Raw genomic sequence first — 20,544 nt, 5'->3', positions numbered from 1 at the left:
CCCTGGGGCATTTCCAATCCCTGACTATGACTTGTTTTGCAGCTAATAAAAACATCGATATTAAATCCATTTTAACTGAGGCGTTCTTCAGGGTAAATCTCCAGCAGAATGGATCCATCCATTGGATCAAAGCCAATATCAAACTCCATTAACTTGCTTGATGTAAATTTTTTATTTTCTCTCTGTCCACTCTCTCTACTCCAGGCATAATTTTATACACCTCTATCATGTTTCCCCATAGTTACTTCTTTTACTAACTAAAAAGCTCCAGATGCTGTAGCCTTCCCTCATAACGAAGGTGCTCCAGGCTCCTGATTAGGGATGTGAGGGTTTGGTCCGGAGGTTTGGAATCGAAACAAACCCCACCCCGGTTCTATGTGGACTGGAACTGAGCCTCCAGAAAAGTCCGTGGACCATTTGGATTTATTTTTTAAAATTTAAATTAAAAAAACCCACTCCTGTAGCCCCTTCGGGGGGCTTCCTGTAGGCCACGGGGGTGTGTGTCCATGAAGGTTCCCCCTCCCCCTGCTGGCCTCTGAAATCACTGCCACGGCTGGGTAAAATGACTCTTTTCGGCCCGTTTGGGCCTCCGTAACTGTGTGCAGTGGCCATTTTGGCTGCCGCTGCACATGCATAAATGGCCTCTGTGAGGCCTGGCGGCTGGCCACCACACATGCACAAATGACCTCTGTGAGGCCGTGGGCCAGGGGAACCTTTGTGGACACACACACACACACCCGTGGCCTACAGAAACCCCCCTGTAAAAAAAAAAAAAATCACAAATACTCCTCCCTGGACCAGGGGGATGGTGGTTTGATGGGGGCCGGACCGAACTTGGCCGGTCTGGTTCGAGTAGAGTCCAGACTCGAACCAAACCTGGCCAGCCAGTTCCGTGCACACCCCTACCCACGATCATCTTGGTTGCCCTCTCTGCAGCCTTTCCAGTTCTATAATGTTCTTAAGATGTGGTGACCAGAACTGCACAGAGTACAATGTGGCCACACCATAGATTCCATTCCCATTCCTAATGATCCCTAACATGGAATTTGCCATTTTCATAGCTGCTGCACAAGTTGACACTTTCAACGAGCTGTCTACCATGATCCCAGGATCTTCTTCTAGTCAGTCATTGAGGCTGTTTATATGACACGGGTTGCCTCGGTTACCCCAGGCAGCTTGTGTCTGGAGCACCGGGAGCAAAGGCTCCTGACTGTTCCAGAAGAAGGTAGACTGACTTTTTGACCTGGTGGTTTATACCAAGGTAAAATGAACCTGTGGTTTGTTTAACCCCAGCAGGCAATTGTGTGAACGACCACTGTTGGGTCAAAACACTTCCGCCCAGCCCACCTGAACTGGGCCAATTGGAGACTGGGGCAAGGCCGGCGGGTGGAGAGGGAATTGTTGGAGGACCTCCCACTGCAGCTGCACCCCCAGAGGCAGTGAGTAAATGTTATTGTTAGAACTCCTGGACTGGCCAGGGTGGGGTGGGTTCAGCTCAAAGGCAAGCCCTCAAGCCGGTCAAGTTCAATGTTGGACCGGCTTGAATTTGAGTCTGTTTACACATCCCTAATGCTGTGTGTTTCCTTTATTATAAAGGGGGACTGCTTGAGTGCCACCCGGCACACCTCCCCATTAAACCCCTTAAAAGATTTTAAAACTCCTATTCACAAAGCTCTGGGGAGCAAATCTCCCTGTTCTGAGCCTTGCCTTCTCAAGAGCTGCTTCAAAACTGAGTAACCTCCAGGAATGTGGCTCTGCTCACAAGCTGTGTGAATCACCTGCACCTAATCCACACCTATTGCCTCTAGACACAACTGAAACTGAATCTGCCCTGTCAAAAACAAGCCCCTAGCCAGCCAAAAATCAAACCCTAGGAAAGACTAGCCCTAAAAAACTCACCTAGTCCTTTCCCCATTGCTTTCTTGTTGATTTATTTATTTACTTGGTTGCTTGCTTCTTTAAGAAAACAAGTTTGCTGCCTCCCCTGGTCTGAGCCTTTTCTTCCCAAGAGCTGCTTCCAAACCCCATATGTTCTGCTACAACCCTGGTTGACCACTTTTGTGTTTTATTCCCCAAATCAATGTTTCATTATCTGCACCAAATTCCTTGCTCCTGCCTTTGTTTTGGCATGCACTTTACAATGTCTGATACTGTATCAGACCAATGTCTGAGACCATCATGTGTCTCTTTCAGGTTAACAAGGACATAACTTTTCTGATGATAGTTTTGCTAAAAAAATTGCCATTGAAGGACTAGCTCCTTCAGGTAAAGTTATTGGCAAACTCTGAAACAGAAATAATGGCCGCACTATTATGGTGGGCCATTATTAGAAATAATGATCCACCATAGGTCTTCTGCATAGAGGGCCTATGCAGCAATAAGGCCTTCTCCTACAACTGAGTATGCATGGAGGGAGAAGCATTTTTTAATTCTCTCCCCTCACTGCAAATACCTTTCTGCTTGCAGGAATAGGTCTCTGAGGGTTGCGCAGAATGTGGGCCAATATCTTTAGTATTATCACCTTAACTGCCAATATTCTCTGAATCCAGGTGAACACCTTAAGCCATTTTATCCATGATAAAGAGCTAAATGGAAGGATATCAGGATGTAGAACTGGACAATTCCAAGGATAAGAAAGTTAGGCACGTTACAACTTTTTTAATTACAGTAGGCATAAGCAAATTTTCAAGTGCACACACGAGAACATCCTAGGGTCTGAAATGTGCAAAATAGGCCTGTAATGTAATCAGAATTTTGGGACATCACTTTCTATACTTGGTGCAATTAGCCCAGTGCACAATCCTGGACAATCTTGGAAAATTAACCAATGAATGAAGTTGAACCTCCATGGAAGCAGGCAGCTGAAAAGAACCAATTCAGGTCAGCAAGGACATAATTTGCCCGATACTGAATTTGTTCTCATTGAGCAAAATCACTGATTTTGAACCCCTGCTAACTGGGCAAAGAGGCACCTTTTACCATGGTGATTCTCTTTATTTAGCAGGGGGAGAGTAACTGGCCCTATCCACCGCCAGCATAGTACTTCCAGTGACAGTTGCTGGTGTTTATCTTATATTTCTTTTTAGAATGTGAGTCCTTTGGGGACAGGGTTCCATCTTATTTGTTTGTTATTTTTCTGTGTAAATCACCCTGAGCCAATTTTGGAAGGGTGGTATAGAAATCAAATTAATAATAATAATAATAATAATTATTATTATTATTATTTTCCACATGGACCTGGATGTTGTAAAGGAAAGGTCTTGGTCAGAGAACGATCTGTGATGAACACACAGTTACTAGCACCAAGTACAAATACAGACAAGCACAATTACTTTATTTTCACCTTTAAAAAGGCATCTCATGGAATTCTTCCAACAATACTGATGGTTAGATGTGTGGCTCAGTCACTGTTATTTTAGCTAGTTTCATTTCGCAAAAGGGGCAGTTTGGCTGCGGCCTTCACTGAAGCAAGGCAGGGTCCCATTTTAAGCACCACTAACATTTCCCAAATACACCCCAGAGGGAAATTCTGAGATCTGGCCAAAGGTTGTGCTTCAGTGCTGATCCCTTTGTAAAACACAGATGTTACAGCTGCCCTTAGCCATCCAGGTATAATGTTTAGAAAGCCTTTTGTAGAACTGGAACTTCTTGCAAACCAGGCAGGACATTTTTCCATCAGCGGGATATATCAAATTATATCTCCAGTTTCAAGAGAATTTCCCAGCTTGAGGTGGTGGGCCGAGGAATCCTCCTGCTTGTTTGGTGGCAGCTCGGGAAGGAGCTAGGCCCAGCAGCTTCTGAATATTCTGAAAAGGCAAGAAGACAGGAACAGAGCTGCAGTTGAAGTAAGGACAATTTACTTGAGGTAAAACTGAAAGTGACACCAGATGAGTCTGAAGTATTTATTTATCTTATTTAAAATATTTATACCCCACCCCTCCAGTACACTATTGCTCGTGGTGTCTCATAACAATAAAATAGATACAAGATAAAATAAAGGTGATAAAATTAACCAGAATTAAGTTAACAAGTTAAGTCAGGCTAAAACCTGCCTTTTTCAAGCTTGGAACAGTAGCTGCCATTTTTTGGTTCACAACTACTAAATCAGACTACTAAAAAGCAGGGCAATCTAACAGTGAGGAAATCTCCTGTCAGTCTATATTTCCATTTTTGTTTGCTTGTTTAGCACAGCACTAAAAAAATGGGCTTGTGCTGGTATTTTCAAAAATGGGATAGAGACAACAATGCTACTCCCTTCTATGTTCTTTTGCAAGGGAAGTTGCTTGCTTACGATTAACTTGGTTATGGGAGAGGGAATGGGAACAACCAGCTTGAAGAATAATTTAAAACATGCAGGTTGCAGCATGTATGGGCATACAGAAAGAGAGAGGGAGAGAGAAGCAAGAAGGAAGCACATGCATATATTTGCACCAACCCAGATGCTGGACAACTTTCCTTTGCAACACTTCACACCCTCAACAGGAAGAGCTCCAAGACAGGACTGACGTGCCAAGGGGAGATGGAAACAGCACAGAGGAAGTTACTTATTGTAGAGAAATATTTTAGGCAACACTGGCCTCAGGTCAGAAGTGAGTAATGTGCCTGCCAAGGCTCAAAGCATTTCCTCAACATCAAAATATCCAAGGCCAAATCAACCAAGAGTTGAACTGCTCATTTCTTGGAGAGATCACCAAGGCCCTGGCCTTGAACATCCCTTCTCATGAAGTGTGAAGTAGTCAGATGCCTGCTGCCCTCTCCCAGTAGGGATGTGCACAAAACGGATTTTGCATTTTGTTTCGAGCTCGAAATAAAACACAGATGGCCAACACGTTTAGTCAAAACAGTAGTTGACCTGGCTGTTTCAACGGAACAAACCTTGAAACTTTTCAAGTGTTTTGGCCATAAGGAACAATGGGGGGAACGAGACACATTGTTCCCCATGGGTAGCTCCTAGGGACACCAAAGTGGTTTGGGGGGTAGGGGTGCTACCCAGGGGTGCACCTAGGCAATTTTGGCGCCTGGTCTGCCCCGGCGCAAGGCCCTGCCAAAACCTACTTTTGGGGGGCCTCCTGCCATGCCGAACCTCCATTTGTTTTGTTTTGTTTTAGCCAGCGCTCAGCCGAGGGGTGGCTCAGGGGGTGAGCCCTTCTCCCCCTTTCCGGCAGTGGTGGCCGGAGTGATGCTGGGCCTGTCCGTTTGGCCCATAGCCTCTTTCTAACCGCGAGGTGTGCCTGCACAGTTGAGAGATCATCACAGGCTTGCGACAATCTCTCGAAACTGCACAGGCACGCCTCACAGTTAGAAAGACATGCTGGGCTAAACGGAGAGACTCAGTGTCACTCAGGACACCGCTGCTGCCGCGGGGCAGGGGGAGAAGGACTGCTGGGCTCATACCCTGGCAGCGCGGCGGCTGAAAACAACAACAACAACAGAGGTTTGGCGGGGTGGCTGCCAGAGCCCCCACCCCAGCTATTTAGAGGCCCTCCCAGACCTTGGAGGCCATGGACCGGGGTCTCAGAGTCCGGGGGTTAGAGCACCTCTGGTGCTACCTTCCACCCAATCCACAAAAGAAATGGGCAAACGAGTGATTTTTTTAAAAAAATTGTAGCCTTTCCCCAAACTCCACCTAGGATACTCCTAGTTCCTTTAAATATATTTTGAAACTCCCTCCTCCCCAGACAATGGGGGCACAGTTGCCAATGACAACACTTGATTTGTATGGTAACAAGCTAACCAAGAAGGAAGGAGACTGCAATTAGAAATGAGCGCTAGAAAACCAGTCAGCGAGGGAAAAACAGGCCTCCAAAATAACACTAGAAACATCTGAAATCGAAACGGTATTGTTTTGTTCCGACGTCTAAACAGGCCCTTTAAAAGGCATCTGTTTTGAGCTTGAGGAACGTGAAATGTTTTGCACACCCCTATCTCCCAATCAACATAAACTTCAACAAAAGCAGTTCTGTCATATTGTCCCTCCTATATGTTCCCACTAACTTTCTACCCGAGTCTGTTCAAAGTATACATCACAAGGCAGTTTACTTTCCTGTATGCAGCCTCCCAGTTGAATTGTTTCCCATCTTCAGATAAGCTAACACTACCTTGCTTATGACTAAGTGTGTGGGGGGAGGGGAGGGGAGACACTAAGTTACAATCATTTGGAAACTCTTGACATGGAGCACCTTGTCTCCAAAATGGTTATTTACAAACATGATAGAAATTGGTGACAAATGGTTGGCAGAATGACTGAATCAAGATAGTACCATGAGGAAAGATAGTAGCAAAAATCTGAATATCATACAGGTATACTGGAGAGAAAAGAGTGAGAGATAGGGATGGATATTTACATCTAACATCTTCAGCCATCTTCTCTTTATATATAATTTTCTTAAGTGAACCCGTCGCTAATCCCATGTATGGCAACTCTCGTGAGAGTTTGCGAGCCGCTGCGGGGGGGGGGGGGAGTTAGCGACGGGCAGGGGAGAAAACAGTGATGACAGCCGGTGGCGGGCTGGAGGAGCCGACAAGAAAAAGCACGGCCAGCCAGCAGGAGGAAGCAGTGGACCGCCTGGCTGGAGGAAATGCGGCCGGTCGGCGGCAGGAAGCAGCGGGCCCACCAACCGACCGGTGAGAGGAAGTGCAGCCGGGTGGGTGAGAAGATGCGGCTGCCTGCGGGAGTGGACAGGTGGTGCCAGGCCGGTGGGCTGAGGTGGCCGGTGGGAGGGTGGGTGGCCGGGTAGCTGGCTGGCCAGCCAGCCATGGAAAATAAGCAGGGGCAGGGAAGAGAAAATGGCTGTGGTAACTAGAGATGCAGATGCTCTGTGCCCAGCCCAGCTAGTATGCTTCTATTACACCAAACTATATGAAACAACAAACAGTTGTTTCAAGCTATCATAACACTTGTGACAACCTCCATTCTGACCTGGATAATCCCAGCCCTTTTAGCATTTCTTTATATGCACATTTCCTATCCTATGCAGTTCTGCATGTTATCTTATCCCAGTTTAGAACCTCTGAAATAGCATTGCTAGTCACACACACACACACACACAATTTTAGGCATGAAGAAATCATTGATCTCTCTCTCCTAATATTTCCAAGGGCTGATTGTTTTTTAGATGACCACTGTAGGATGCTTGGAGAGTCTGCCAATGTAGAACACCAACATTTTTTTTCCTACCAGCTTTTAGCAGGTGGACCATAAAAGTTTAGTTAGCAAAGACAACTCTGAGTAGGAGCTACATGGATGCACAATTCCTTCTCTTTTGACTTTGTGTTATTCATGTGCAGAGACATTCTGCTAAATACCCCACTACCCATTGCAACTTGAACTGAGCTGCTAATAAAACACCATGGAGTTTGCAAACATTCACTAGAAAAACACACAGGAGGGACAAAAGATGACTAGTCTTGGCAAGAGAGATCTCACAGACGACTGGCTCTTAGTACCTTGCAGAAGCTGTGTACAACTTATGGCTTTACAAAAGCAGAAGCAAGCAGAGATAAAGCAACCCTTCATAATGCAACACTCACCTGCCGAATAGACATAGTGCAGAGAATGTAGAGGAAGATGAAGGAACAATCTGTATAATCCTCACCCAACAGATTACGATGGGACAAACCCTGGATGTAGGAAAGGGGCACAAAGGGGAGCTTTGCAACTACCCGGCCATCAAATCTGGGAAAGGCAAATGGAAACATTTGGTTATTTGTACAGCTCAAGCCAGCTACTCAGCCCACACCAGCCAGAGCCTTTTGCTTCATATGACTGAGAAGGCATTCAACTCAAGGCAAAGCATGAAGCAGAGAGAATCTATTTTACCCCTGAGGTATATTCTGGGTCCCATAAGAGCCCCCTCCTTGCTGTTGAACTGACCAGGTTGACCTTAAAGATACTGATGCTGAATAAAAAGTAAATGAAGACATCAGGGAGAGGAAATGTCCATAAGCTGGTACTCAAAAGCAAAGTTATAAGAAAATAATGAGATTGTGAACATGGTTATACAAGCAGAAAATTGCTCAGGTTGCAGCAAAACCAGCAACAAGTACTGAGCAGCATTCAGGACAAATAATAACTAGTCTGGGTGTTGCTCATTATGATCCCTACATGATAAAATTCACACCCTTCTCCTCTGGCATCAGAAATTCATGTTTAATATTCAGTTCATTCCTGTGTACAGAGAACAACTATACTGGCTCCATTTCAGGGTATTATTCAAAGTGTTAGTGTTAAACTTTAAAACGCTAAATGAATAAGGGCCCCAGTGCTTATTGGGCATCCCCTTGCCACACACACATCAAACCTGTCCCATGTTAAGATTTTCCTCTCTTCAGGTTCCACAGCCATCAGAGACAAGGTAAGTGCTGACTGGAGATGAGGAGGTCTTTTCAATTATTGTACCTTGTTCTCCCCAGGAATGTTCCTCTGGCAGAGTTTGATATCTTTTCCATGTCAAAGAAAATCCTTTTCATTTCCCCAAGCCTTTTAAAGTTGAGGTGTCACTATGTGTCCATACAACTGTACCCAATTTGGTTCATATTGGTCCAGGCACTGGGAAGTTGCTGTGGGGGGGTGGGGTGGGGGACACACACACACAGAATGCAGGGTGATCACATAAGCCTGGAAAGTAGGCTAAAAGTTATGGTGAACCTGACTCGGAACAGAGCACAAATTTCTAATGCTTTGACTTCCTGCTGCTGATCCAGGTCTGTGCTAACCAGAGTTTCCAAATGCATCTCCTGAATTCCAGGGCTGTGTGAACTACATCACATCTCATCTCGCTCCATTTTAGCAGGTGTTTCTGGTACTCAATTCTTAAATGAGTACTCCTTCCTATAGACACACAAATACAAAGAACTGCATTCCCAACAAGTACCAACATTGCTGACAGCAAAGGCACTTGGCAGAATGGCCAGGAACAGATGTTTGTCTCCCTTTGATGGCCCCCTAGTTTTGCAGTATTCTACGTAGTTACTGACTTCTCTTTTGGATGCAATGAAAAGGAAAAGTGCTTTCAGGAAATACTAGGGAGCATGTGCTCCATCACTCTAACACTGTTAGGGACAGAAGCTTAAAGCAGGAATGTTGATAGCCAAGAGAATCTGTGGAGCATCTGTGTTAATTTCACTTTCTTGACACCAGTAAATATCTAATCATCAAAATGAAAGTGACTGGGTGACTCAGAGAACTGTTGTAGTAAAGCAAAGATTCTCTTGGATAGACCCAGAATTAGACTGAAGCAGTGTATGAGTAGGAGTTCTAACAACGCAGCCTGTTTCTGTTGCAACTGAGACTAACAAGTCAGTTTCTGATCATAACACAAGGGCAGCCATTTACTACAAAAAGCCAAGGCTGTATCCCTTTCTCAGGACTGGCTGGAGATAATCTACACTCAACTGAGTTGTGTATGTCATGAAGCTCATGGCAAACAGTTTGCTACTCTGCTCACCTGAAGCAGTAAGAGCTACAAAGGCAGGTGCTAAGCCCCTTCTCACAGGCACCACAATCCCAGAAAAGATGTGGTCTGAGTTCTTCCCAAGCATTTCCTTAAACTCAAGACCTAAATAATGGAAAGCCCCTACTGGGGTATCCCAAGCCAAGAGCTGCAATCCACATGCAGAGCAGACATAATTAAGCCTATGTAACCTAATGGAAGATCACAGTGGCTACTCCTGCATTTTTTCTCGTAACGGATGTAGCCGCAATGGCCCCTACATTACTCTGCTCACCTGAAACTGACCACTTGCGCAAGTCATTATCTGCACAGCTGCAGAAATATCTACACCAGCACTACTTGCTTTATACAGCTTCCACATGGTTCTCATTGTGAACTGTCAAAAACATTATGAAAGATAGTTCTTAAAAGAAAAGCTGAGTGAAGGCCACTTACATGGAATTGAACATACCCATCAGAGCAGTGAAACAAAAACCAATTGCAAACATGGACTTCATGCGAACCTGCAATCAAAAAGACAATGGGGACCCTTATTAGTAGCGGACAAGTAGAGGGGCCTCAAGACCATTCATGGGAAAAGAAAGAGCAAGACAGTGAGGAAGAAGCCTCCGTTCTTAGCACATTCCCTTTCAGTCCCTAAATCTATTAGGTTATATAGATCACACCTTCTGGAGCTGATGGATCTTGCTATAGAGCAAATTTGAGCTTAAAAATGACATTCATGGAATCTTCAGGCAGAATTTGCTACTGGCTCCAGAAGGCTGGGCCAGGAACATACTAGCTCCCAACTTCCATGTGCTAATTCCCTTCCAAAGGCAATTGGGAGGGCTTTATTTAGATTGGGAAGCCAAAGACAGTACCAACACTTGGCAAACACTGTCTATCTGGAGCCTTGGCTGCAATAAGAACAGCGGCCCCAATACCTCAAGCAAATTGCAGACATTTCAGCTGAGCAGGAAATGTTCAAAGGATGGCTGACAGCTCACTTCCCTTCTTAGTCTATTTGTGATGCTGATGAAATCTGCAAATAATGATCTTGCAATACTGGTTTGTATTGAGAATTGGGGACCTGTACCCTAAATCTTACTCCATTTGTAATTAACAATTAAACCTATTTCAAGCAGATGTCTTACTTCTCCATCCATGCGGTTAGCATTCATTAAGCTAGGCTGGACAGCCACTGTTGGCACATGCTCAGAACTTCATTATCTTAGCTACAGTACATATTAGATCAAGGAGAAATTGTCGTTCCTTTGATAGACACATCTTAGTCCAAATCCCAATTATTGGGATGTGTGCATTGCCAGTTAACAAAATTAGGTTCCATCTGCACATGGGGAAAATTGATGGTGTGGGGGGGAGGAGAATAAAGGATACACATTTCTAGAACAGGTGCATACAGCAGCTGCCCAGTATCTGATCTGCAAGACTGCTAAAACTTCTTCCTCCCATTCATTTTCCAGCAACCACTCAGGGACCAGAGTGTTAGGATAAAACTGAACCAATTAAGACTATAAAGATGTTATTACCTACAGAACTGTTTGAAATAGTAACCTTATATGAATGAGGGAAGGCTCCTCCCTCCACCCACTACTAAGGTAGGTAAAGTGAACAACTTGAGGATACATTTAAGAAATTGATACTAGATGTACATACATAATGCTTAAGACATTTATAAAACAATAGCTGGTTTTATCTGACATTTTATCCAATAGATATATATCTTTGTAATGTAAATATTGTTAAAATATGTTGTAGAATCTCATAAAGGCAAAGCACACAGCCAGAAGCTGCAAATTCTCCCTCTTAGTAGCCTTTTTTCACTAATATCTGCAACAAAGCAGTCATCTGAGATGATAGGCCTGTATATTACAGAGCACATATCACAAAGTGATGGCAAAGGTTGCAATAGAGCTAAGCTGAAAATGCAGGCATGGCAAGGACCTTTGTGTGATGGGTGGGAGAGGGAGACAAAGCACTGGCTGTAATACTGCTCAAGAGAATGCCAAGCATGTGGAGCTGACTGAAAGGAGACACTCAGCTGGCATTAACAATGGAAATATGAAATGCAGTGTGCCCACAATCCTGGGCAACTATTACTAGTGGTTTATAGAGATATGAGGCAGTAGATAGATCGGGCACTCTTTCATTGCAATTCTACAGGCCAGATAAGAGTACTGCTGTGTCCCATAGAGATGCTGGAATACAAACATTTCCAGTTAGTCGTGAGGAGTACAAGTTCAGTATAAGCAGGCTACTTAAAATGACTCTGATTCAGGAGCTATCTTAGTGCTGTGCCTCCTCACCATTGACAGATCCCTGTTGTTGTTCTTCAGTTTCTCCTCTTGCCTCTCTGAAAAAACAGTGAAGAATAGATTACTACTACTACGATGAATATTTCTATACCACTCTTCAACCAAAGTTCACAGAGCAGTTTACAAAGAAAAATACATAAATGGTCCCCTGTCCCCAAAGGGCTCACAATCTAAAAGAAACATAAGGCAGATACCAGCAACAGTTGTTGCCTGTGAGGAACGAGATATTGATGACAGACAGTCTGGCAGGAAAAGCAGCCTTTAAAAAGCATTGCCTTGGGGTAACAGCAAGGCATTTTGGAAAGGTGAGGCATTCAGTCCAATACAACCATGCCAAGATCACCAGGAAACATAGCCAAGCTCTCTTCTCTTAAAACACTCAGTATAGGTAGTGCTCAGTTCCTTCTGCTGCAAAGCAGCTCAAAACTGATTCTGAATAAATCATGCTAATAGTGCACTTTACATAAACATACTTAATTATGATTGCAATATTATTTCAATGTAACCACAAGTGTTAGAAACTTATTTCTGTAAAAATGAAAGAAAAGCTTTCAGACAGCTAAACTGATTTCACACAGTATGCTTTTAGAGCACAAACTTAAACTCACAACAGATTGGGGAGAAGACCCGCCCCCTTATGAAATTGTTCAGTTTATGGGACAGAGCCCCAGAGGGGTTTTTTTTGTTTTGTTTTTTAAGAGAGTGCTGGGTAGTACCATACCAAGTGAATAAATGAGAAAGTATTTTTTGGTTAGCCTACAACTCTAGTAAGTTTCTAGCCTTTGACAATGAGTAGTTTTCACCAAAAACAAAACATGGGATGCCAGCATGGTGTAGTGGTTAGAGTGCTGGACTAGAACTGGGGAGACCCGAGTTCAAATCCCCATCCAGCCATGAAACTAGCTGGGTGACTCTGGGCCAGTCACTTCTCTCTCAGCCTAACCTACTTTACAGGGTTGTTGTGAGGAGAAACATAAGCATGTAGTACACTGCTTTGGGCTCCTTGGAGGAAGAGAGAGATATAAAATAAAAAATAAATGAATCCTCTACCTTTTGGCTAAACAACTTCACTTGACACAACATATTTGTTGTGTCTCAGCTTTTTAAAACTTGTTTTTAAATTCTTCTGATTATTTGTTTTATGATGTTTTTAATTGTTAATTATTTTTTATGCTTTATAATTTTTGTTTTAATTATTAATTGATTTTAATGGTGTTTTAATGTAAACCGCCCTGAGCCTTTTGGAAGGGCGGTATAAAAGTTTTAATAATAAGTAAATAATAAATAATAAATAAATAATATTGTGTGAAATGACAAACAGCTGAAAATGAAAAAGTTATTCCATAATAATACTTATTATGTTTGTTGGCATCATAAATCCAAAAACTTTCAAAACTGTTTTCAACCATTTTTATTCGTTCTAAATGGTTTAAATTGTTTTGACCGTATGTATGTATGTAGTGAAACACCATGAGATTTTATAAGTTGGTGGTATAACTATTTAGGGTTTGGAGCTCCACACAAATCTCTCCAGCCTGGGTGGCAAATGCGGTTCATAGAAGTGTTAAGTGATGCACACTGGGGCAAAAATTCCTAACTTCACATATACATGGATGGGATTTGAGCTCTTGGTGACTGACCAAGAGAGGAATCTTGGGGTCATGGTGGACAGTTCACTGAAAGTGTTGACTAAGTGCAAGGCAGCTGTGAAAGAGGCAAATGCCAAGCTAGGGATTCATTAGCAAGGGGACTGAAAATAAAACTGCTAATGTTAAATCCCATTATACAAACCTATGGTGTGGCTTTGTAGCTACAGTCTGGTGCATGATGTTTTTTGACTTTTTTGGTGGATTCATGATATCAACATACAAACATAAGTATTATCATGGATTAACTTTCGCTTTCATTTTCATCTGTTTGTCATTTCACACAGAATACGCTGCATTAGTAAAGTTGATTGGCCACCACATGTCCATTGGTCACTATTGCTAAGCATTTTTAGCTATTTATTTTACACAATAAGCTGGATGCAGGTGGGTTGAAATCTACTCATTATTAAAGGCCATCATGGCCTTTACTTGGTTCATAGGCTATCCAAAAAACACACTGCCTTACTTACTCACTACGATGGTACCAAACAATGCTTCTGACTCACAGACTATGTCTGAACGTGAAAGATGGCAAGCAGGTTCCCCACCCCACCCACAAAGCTACACACACCAGTCCTCAGCATTACCTATTTTCTTTTTCTGCTGTCGACCAGCTGATTCAGTGATTGTTTCTTTCTTTTTTTCCACTGCAAAGATCAGAGAACACAGTTGAGTTTCCCACGCACACAGAATCAATCCAGGTTGCAGCTCATGGAATTACCGGTTAACACACTTATGGCACCTCAACCTTTAGATAAACAACGCTGTAACTGTGTTCGCTGGGCAGGAGGAGGCAAGTGACAGCAGTGAGGTAGGACTTTCTCCCTGCTTTTCGTTGTGTGAGTGCCACTTGGGCTCATAACGTCTGAAGAGTGAACCTCGAGAGTATTTTGAGGTTGCCTCACTTAAGAACACATTGCTGTTCTTAAAAGTAGCACAGCAGGTTCCAGCCCAGCCCCGAAAGTGACTTCTGTCAGCAAAGTCCTAACTTTACAAAAATATAATTTAGTAATACCCCTAGATTTCTTATAACTTGTGGGATATAAACATGTACGTTTTCAGTCTGTTTTATCCTCCCAGACTCCATCAGTAGGAGCCCCTGGTGGCACAGTGGTAAAACTGCCGCCCTGTAACCAGAAGGTTACAAGTTCGATCCTGACCAGGGGCTCAAGGTTGACTCAGCCTTCCATCCTTCTGAGGTCGGTAAAATGAGTACCCGGAATGTTGGGGGCAATATGCTAAATCATTGAAAACCGCTTAGAGAGCTTCCAGCTATAGAGCGGTATATAAATGTAAGTGCTATTGCTACTGTCCAACAGGATTCTTATTACAAGCCACATAGGAGCAAGGGGAGCCTGCAAGTATAACATTTTCTATCTAATGTGGTTACAAGTTCGATCCTGACCAGGGGCTCAAGGTTGACTCAGCCTTCCATCCTTCTGAGGTCGGTAAAATGAGTACCCGGAATGTTGGGGGCAATATGCTAAATCATTGAAAACCGCTTAGAGAGCTCCGGCTATAAAGCGGTATATAAATGTTATTGCTATTGCTAGTTAATAAATCCTGCAGAATCTCAGGGCATATACTCCAGGTGCCAGTTAATCATTTCAGTGGCCCATCATATACTGAATACAGACATCTGAACGCTATGGGGAATCCACCTGCTCCAATGTAATTTCCAATACAGGACTGGATTTAGGTATTCCTTGTTTTATTTCAGTGATTTTCACTATTTTTTGAGCAGGGTTCACTTTGGCATAAACACTTCAATGTTAGAGCCATTTCCCACTGTGCTTGATCTCGGCACAGTGGGAAATGGCTCTAACATTGAAGTGCTTGATCTCAGCACAGTGATGAGAAGGGCCACTTTAAGATAAATAAGAGTCCTGTTAAGATCCAGCACCATCTTGGAAGGTGTGTATGGAGTGCTAGGCAGCGATGTGCGAATCATTTTGAGGTTGAATCGATTTGACTTGACTCTGGTCAATTTGAGTGATTCAACCTCAAAATGAATCTGCCCAGTCACCCCTGGCCAAATTTGAACTCGAATCGAATCTCCCCAGAATTGAGTCTAATCTATTCAAGTTTATTCATTGCCCTGATTCCCAGCTTCTTTCTTCTTCTTTTTTTAAAGCTAAACTCTAGCCCTTGTAAAAGTGGAGTTATGGAGCAAAATGTGTGGTCACTATTCTTGAACTGAATAGACTCTTTGGTATGTAATGACTTTTCCTCATAAAATGAAAGCTAGGGATCTGGGCTAGGGCTGCTTTGATATTATTCAAAGACTATTCCCTAAGGCAAAAGACTATTCCCACAATTCCCTATGGCAGAAAATCACTAAAAACTAGCATATTCATTAAAAAAATCAACTGAGTGCCCCACCACCTTGAAATTTGGGTGGTAGGTGGCACCCATGGGGACCTACGCACTACACCACTTTGGTGCCCCCTGGAACTTTAAAAGTGGGTCAAATTGATTCAAATCCAAATCAAATCTGATCAGATTTGAGTTTAGATCAAATCTGTCTGATTTGATCTGAACTCAACTCAAATCAAATCACAAAAAACTATTTGTGCACATCGTTACCTAGTGCTGGTAACTGTTCTTCTCAAGGCTACCCCCTCCCCCCGGAAAGCAATAGGCAATGCTATGCTTCCCAAGTGTTACCCTTAAAGGAGTCCCACTGGCAGTGGGCAAAGTGCAGCACTGGGCAGTGGGAATGGTTGCCTCCACATGGTGCTGGGGAGGTTTGCATTTAGCCTAATTATAAACAATTAGAAATCCACACTTAGGGTCAATGGCTTCCAGGCCTTGCAATGAAGAACATATCTTTCTTTCTCTACAGGCTCCCCTTCCTCTTTTATCTCCCCTATACTGGTGTTATAATTCAATGGCCTATCTTCTATTGTAGCAGTCTCATGCCACTTATCCAAAACAATTAAATTGGAATCTGAGAATGTTAAATCTAAACTTATGTTATTTAGAGCAGCTGCCACCTCCTCAAACAGTATCCCCCTCCCACAGCCTGTTCCTCCCTGTCCAATAAAACTGCTGCCCTTTAGTCCAGTAAATTGAGAAATTGGCCATCTTTAATATGCACCTGTCTAGGGTAAACTGTGCTATAAATTTGTTCTTGATTTTGTACCTTTGTAATTCACAATGGTAATATGTCTCACTATGCTTGGGTTTTTCTTTTTCTTTTAAGAGCTATTGCCAATATGCATGCAATTAGGTTCTGTTAAAAGGCCAATAATCCAATATGGATTTCTGAATCAAAGAGGTGGAAGATTCATTTTTCTTATCCACCTTTCTGGGACCTTGTTATTACCATATTTATGAGGGGGAAAGCACCATTTCTTCTTATAGTACCCAACCATTTCATAAACTGAGAAAAATAACTCTTATTATGTTAAATAATAAATTCTTCTTATAAATTCCATAAAACTATAATAAAACAAACATTTTAAGAATTATCAATTTTATAGCCCTCTATTGCTGAAGAGAATAAAGACACCCTGCAGAGACTGCAAAGCCCAGGAAGATGTCTACATGGATTACTTATCTGTGCATGCTAGTGCATGGGCATGGCCACAGTGGTGTCATCAAGACTACCTCCAACAAGCATAGCTATAGTAGGTGTGTACTTGCATATGTATATGTATATATCCCTTAATATGCAATACGCCAGCAAACATTTTTTAAAATTTGCCATTTGCAACAGTGTTCCCATGCATGCATACTGTAATATCTGAAGATATTAGAACACATTTTAAATTTTGTAGTACAGCCATTTAAACTTGTAGACTGAGGGGTTTTTTTTGGAAGGGAGTGGGAAAGATAATTATCTGTTTATAGGGAGTAAATGCCAGTATTTACTGTTAAAAATACACCCCTCTTGCCATCCTGTAAGTATTCTTAGTTAATGTGGATCCATCTCACCCTGCTCCAAATAAAAAATATAACCTGCTTCCATGGAGGGGGTTCCACTAGAATACAATCCCCGAAGCTACTGGGATCTATTGTTTGAGTGAAGTTCACATGGAAAAAAATTACAAAAATCTGGCTGAGATACAGAACCCAGAATCTGAGTGTCTATGGGACAAAACTAGCCTTCTTGTCAATTTGCAATCAGGGTCAACACTTACGTTTTTTACTCTGCTTCTCCACTTCTGCTTTCAGTCGTTTGTACTTATCAGTTCTATAAACCAGCACCCATGTTATGCCTGAAACAAAAAGCACATGTAAGCAGGAGACAGAATAATGCTACATACCTTAAACCGAGCGAGAAACTTGGCAGCCTAACTTGACCAAAGTGTTCTAGAATTCACTCATTTGCTCTGGAAGGGTGGCAGTTTATGGAGCCCTCACCATGCAACTACTTGGAATGAATTGCACCCCTTCTACACCAGATGTCATATGCTCAATGTCAATATGTCCCAGCTATTGCATGCAAAACAGGTCATCTTCAAGTGATATTTGAGCTCTTTACTCACATATCACTTAAAATCCTCTCTTCCAGATTGTATGTTCCTATTCAACCAAGTTTCCTATCCTGTTCACATACTATCGTATTTTTAAAATAATGAGATCATAATAATCTGATTTCTTAAGTATCCGTACTCTATCTAAGAGGAAATTATTTTATTTATTTATTTATTTTATTGTTAAATTTATATGCCGCCTTTCATTAAAGCAATCCCAAGGCGGTTTACAGCAAAAAACACAAGATGGTAAAAAAGACAAATAAAATATTAAGTGGGGGGAAATATGAAACAAATCTGATTAAAAATTTTAAAACAAAAGCATAAAAGCAATAAAAACTATAAAGAGCAGCAGCAGAGAATCAAATAAATGCCTGGGCAAAAAGCCAAGATTTTACACTTTTTCTAAAAGCTGTGATGGAGAAATGAGGATGAGAGAAGTGTGGCCCCATCATGGAGATATCGAAGATTAGCCAAAGACTGCCTGTGCATCAATTGTTCACCATAGTGTGTGTGGGGATATTTACTTCCTTCTCAGTGCTTTAAAACAGATTTAGGAAGCAGCCCCTGCAATTTGGCATTTAGCTTTGTGTCAACATCACTCCTCCTCTCAAAAGTGAACTGTGGTGCCTACATGCAGCCTTTAATTCTCTGCACCTGCCTTGCAGTTTGGTAAAAAGATTCCATTATGCCAGAAAACTCACAAGCAGGGCACCAAGGCAGAAGCCTTCCTCTACTGTTTGTTCCCTTCCCCAGAAGCTGGCATTCAATAGTATACTGCCACTCAACAGAGTTTCCATTTAGTTATGACTTACAACCACTACTGGGATCAAATGGAGCAACTCTTCCCTGCCCTCAGAGGATTTTTGACTTCCTTCAAGTAGATTCTTCAGGGATTTCAAAGCATTCTGTGGGCCTCTGCAGTTGTGATGCTCCTTTTTAGAGCCACTGATAGCAAAGAAGATCCCCCTTTAATGTTCACAGTTGCACAGAAGAGCACACCACCCAACATTTCACAGGTAAATATAGGGATACACATGTATAGGGACACAATTCTCATACCAAGGATCATGGCCCAAGCCTCTCAACCACAAATGCACATTAGCAAAGACTGTTTTCCAACCACCATATGCTGTGCACTGCAAATTGCCTTCATGTTGTACACATGCAGAGATGCATTAGAAACACAATGCACTAACTCACTCGGAGATTTTGTTTCTAGATACTGGGATCTGAGTTCTGAAGAATGACAACCCAAGCCACACATTTGGGGGGCGAAATTGAACGAGGCAAGTTATGAAAATGGGGACAGCGATTTATTAAGATACAGAATCCGTTAATTAGGGGAAGTTGACTCTATGGAAGGAGGACTTTTGGCAGATGCTGCTTTCCAACTATGAGATATGCAGCTCATGACAGGGCGCCCTGGCTTTTATTGTGCATTAAGTCATCTCACTTCCCTTTTTTATGTGCAAGAAACGATCAGGCTCGAACACTGCAGGGTAACTGCTCCCCACCCTACCGGAACCCCGAAGTGATCTCTTTTTTGCGCCCGTCAGAATCCCCCGCCTCACATGTATTTATATTTACACAGGCAACTTTAACAAAAAGCACATTGCCTTAGACTGAGAATGAATGAGCTCAAGAACGGAGGCGGGAGCTCATGACGATACCCGCCAACCAGTTCCGATAACAATAGGTGGACGCGCAGTAACACCCCCCCCCCCTCTCTCTCTCGCCACGCAGCCTGCCTTCAGCAGGGCAAGCCCCTCGCTCTGGGAGAGTCCGCTGCTTATCCCCCGCTCTACACTCACCCTCGGCTAACAGCGCGGTGCACACAGATATGAAAACAATGAGGACGGTGTCAGCAAACATAGTACTCATCTCGAAGGCTCGAGGGACGCAGGTTTTTATCCGGAAACTAGGCCTATCCGGAAATGAGAGAGCGCCAATCACCAGAGAGAGAGAGACACACACAACAGTACCCAGCTTCCGGGTTAACGCTGAATTAGGGGCTTCGGGGCTGGCAATAGTCTGTATGCAAATCAATAGCGCCCAAGGCGAAATTCTACCACGCTACTCCGCTTCGGGGGGGGGGGGGGATTTGATTGGGACGGGCTCTAACAAGGCAGCTCAACAAAACTGAGTTTTGTTGTAACCGAAGTGTGTTTTATGTGGTTGGGGTTTTTTTTGCTGGAAACCTAAACCAGCCGCTGGCAAAAAGTGATGGAGAGAGGATAACTGCAGCATTTTAAAATCCTCTTTTCAACCACTGAGTCTCAATTTATAACAACAACAACAACAACTTGAAGAACACCTCAACACCATAGGGGGCACAGAAATCACCATCAGCCAGTTACAAAAAGCAACATTACTGGGGACAGCCTATATTCTGTGACGATATTATAATAATAACAGCAACAACATTGATAATAAAATTCAGCCATCCCAGGTCCTTGGAAAGGACTCGATGTCTGGTTAAAACAAACCAGTCAATAACACCTGTCTGATTGTGTGAACAACAACAACAACAACGTCAATAATAAATAAATAAATAAATAAATAAATAAATAAATAAATAAGCTATTTACACACAGTCTACCACATGCTATTGACTGGATTTGGTACTTTAATTATTGGGCCTTTC

General features: G+C 42.8%; 1 protein-coding gene across 1 annotated transcript; it reads right to left on the bottom strand.

Moving 5' to 3' along the window:
• Window positions 1-3,313: 3,313 nt before the first annotated feature.
• Window positions 3,314-19,866, bottom strand: TMCO1 (transmembrane and coiled-coil domains 1). The gene is made up of 7 exons (XM_053250574.1): window positions 19,712-19,866; window positions 17,562-17,639; window positions 14,004-14,063; window positions 11,759-11,805; window positions 9,888-9,955; window positions 7,531-7,675; window positions 3,314-3,806 (listed from the first exon to the last, which is right to left on the bottom strand). Exons 1-7 carry the CDS (start codon window positions 19,779-19,781, stop codon window positions 3,708-3,710), a joined length of 567 nt encoding a protein of 188 aa, XP_053106549.1. The 5' UTR covers window positions 19,782-19,866; the 3' UTR covers window positions 3,314-3,707.
• Window positions 19,867-20,544: the final 678 nt, after the last annotated feature.

Source organism: Hemicordylus capensis, chromosome 4 (genome assembly GCF_027244095.1).
Source record: "Hemicordylus capensis ecotype Gifberg chromosome 4, rHemCap1.1.pri, whole genome shotgun sequence".
Taxonomy (NCBI): Eukaryota; Metazoa; Chordata; class Lepidosauria; order Squamata; family Cordylidae; genus Hemicordylus; species Hemicordylus capensis.
The sequence above is the reverse complement of the archived record's forward strand: the minus strand, read 5'-3'. Positions and strand labels throughout refer to the sequence as shown.

Excerpts from the sequence above, each read along its gene's own strand:
- TMCO1 (XM_053250574.1), bottom strand. The coding sequence starts at position 19,781 with ATGAGTACTATGTTTGCTGACACCGTCCTCATTGTTTTCATATCTGTG. Across the intron at positions 9,956-11,758 it reads ACAACAGGGATCTGTCAATG|GTTCGCATGAAGTCCATGTT; the intron begins GTGAGGAGGCAC and ends TTTTGATTGCAG. Across the intron at positions 3,807-7,530 it reads GCACTATGTCTATTCGGCAG|AATATTCAGAAGCTGCTGGG; the intron begins GTGAGTGTTGCA and ends TTGCCTTTTCAG.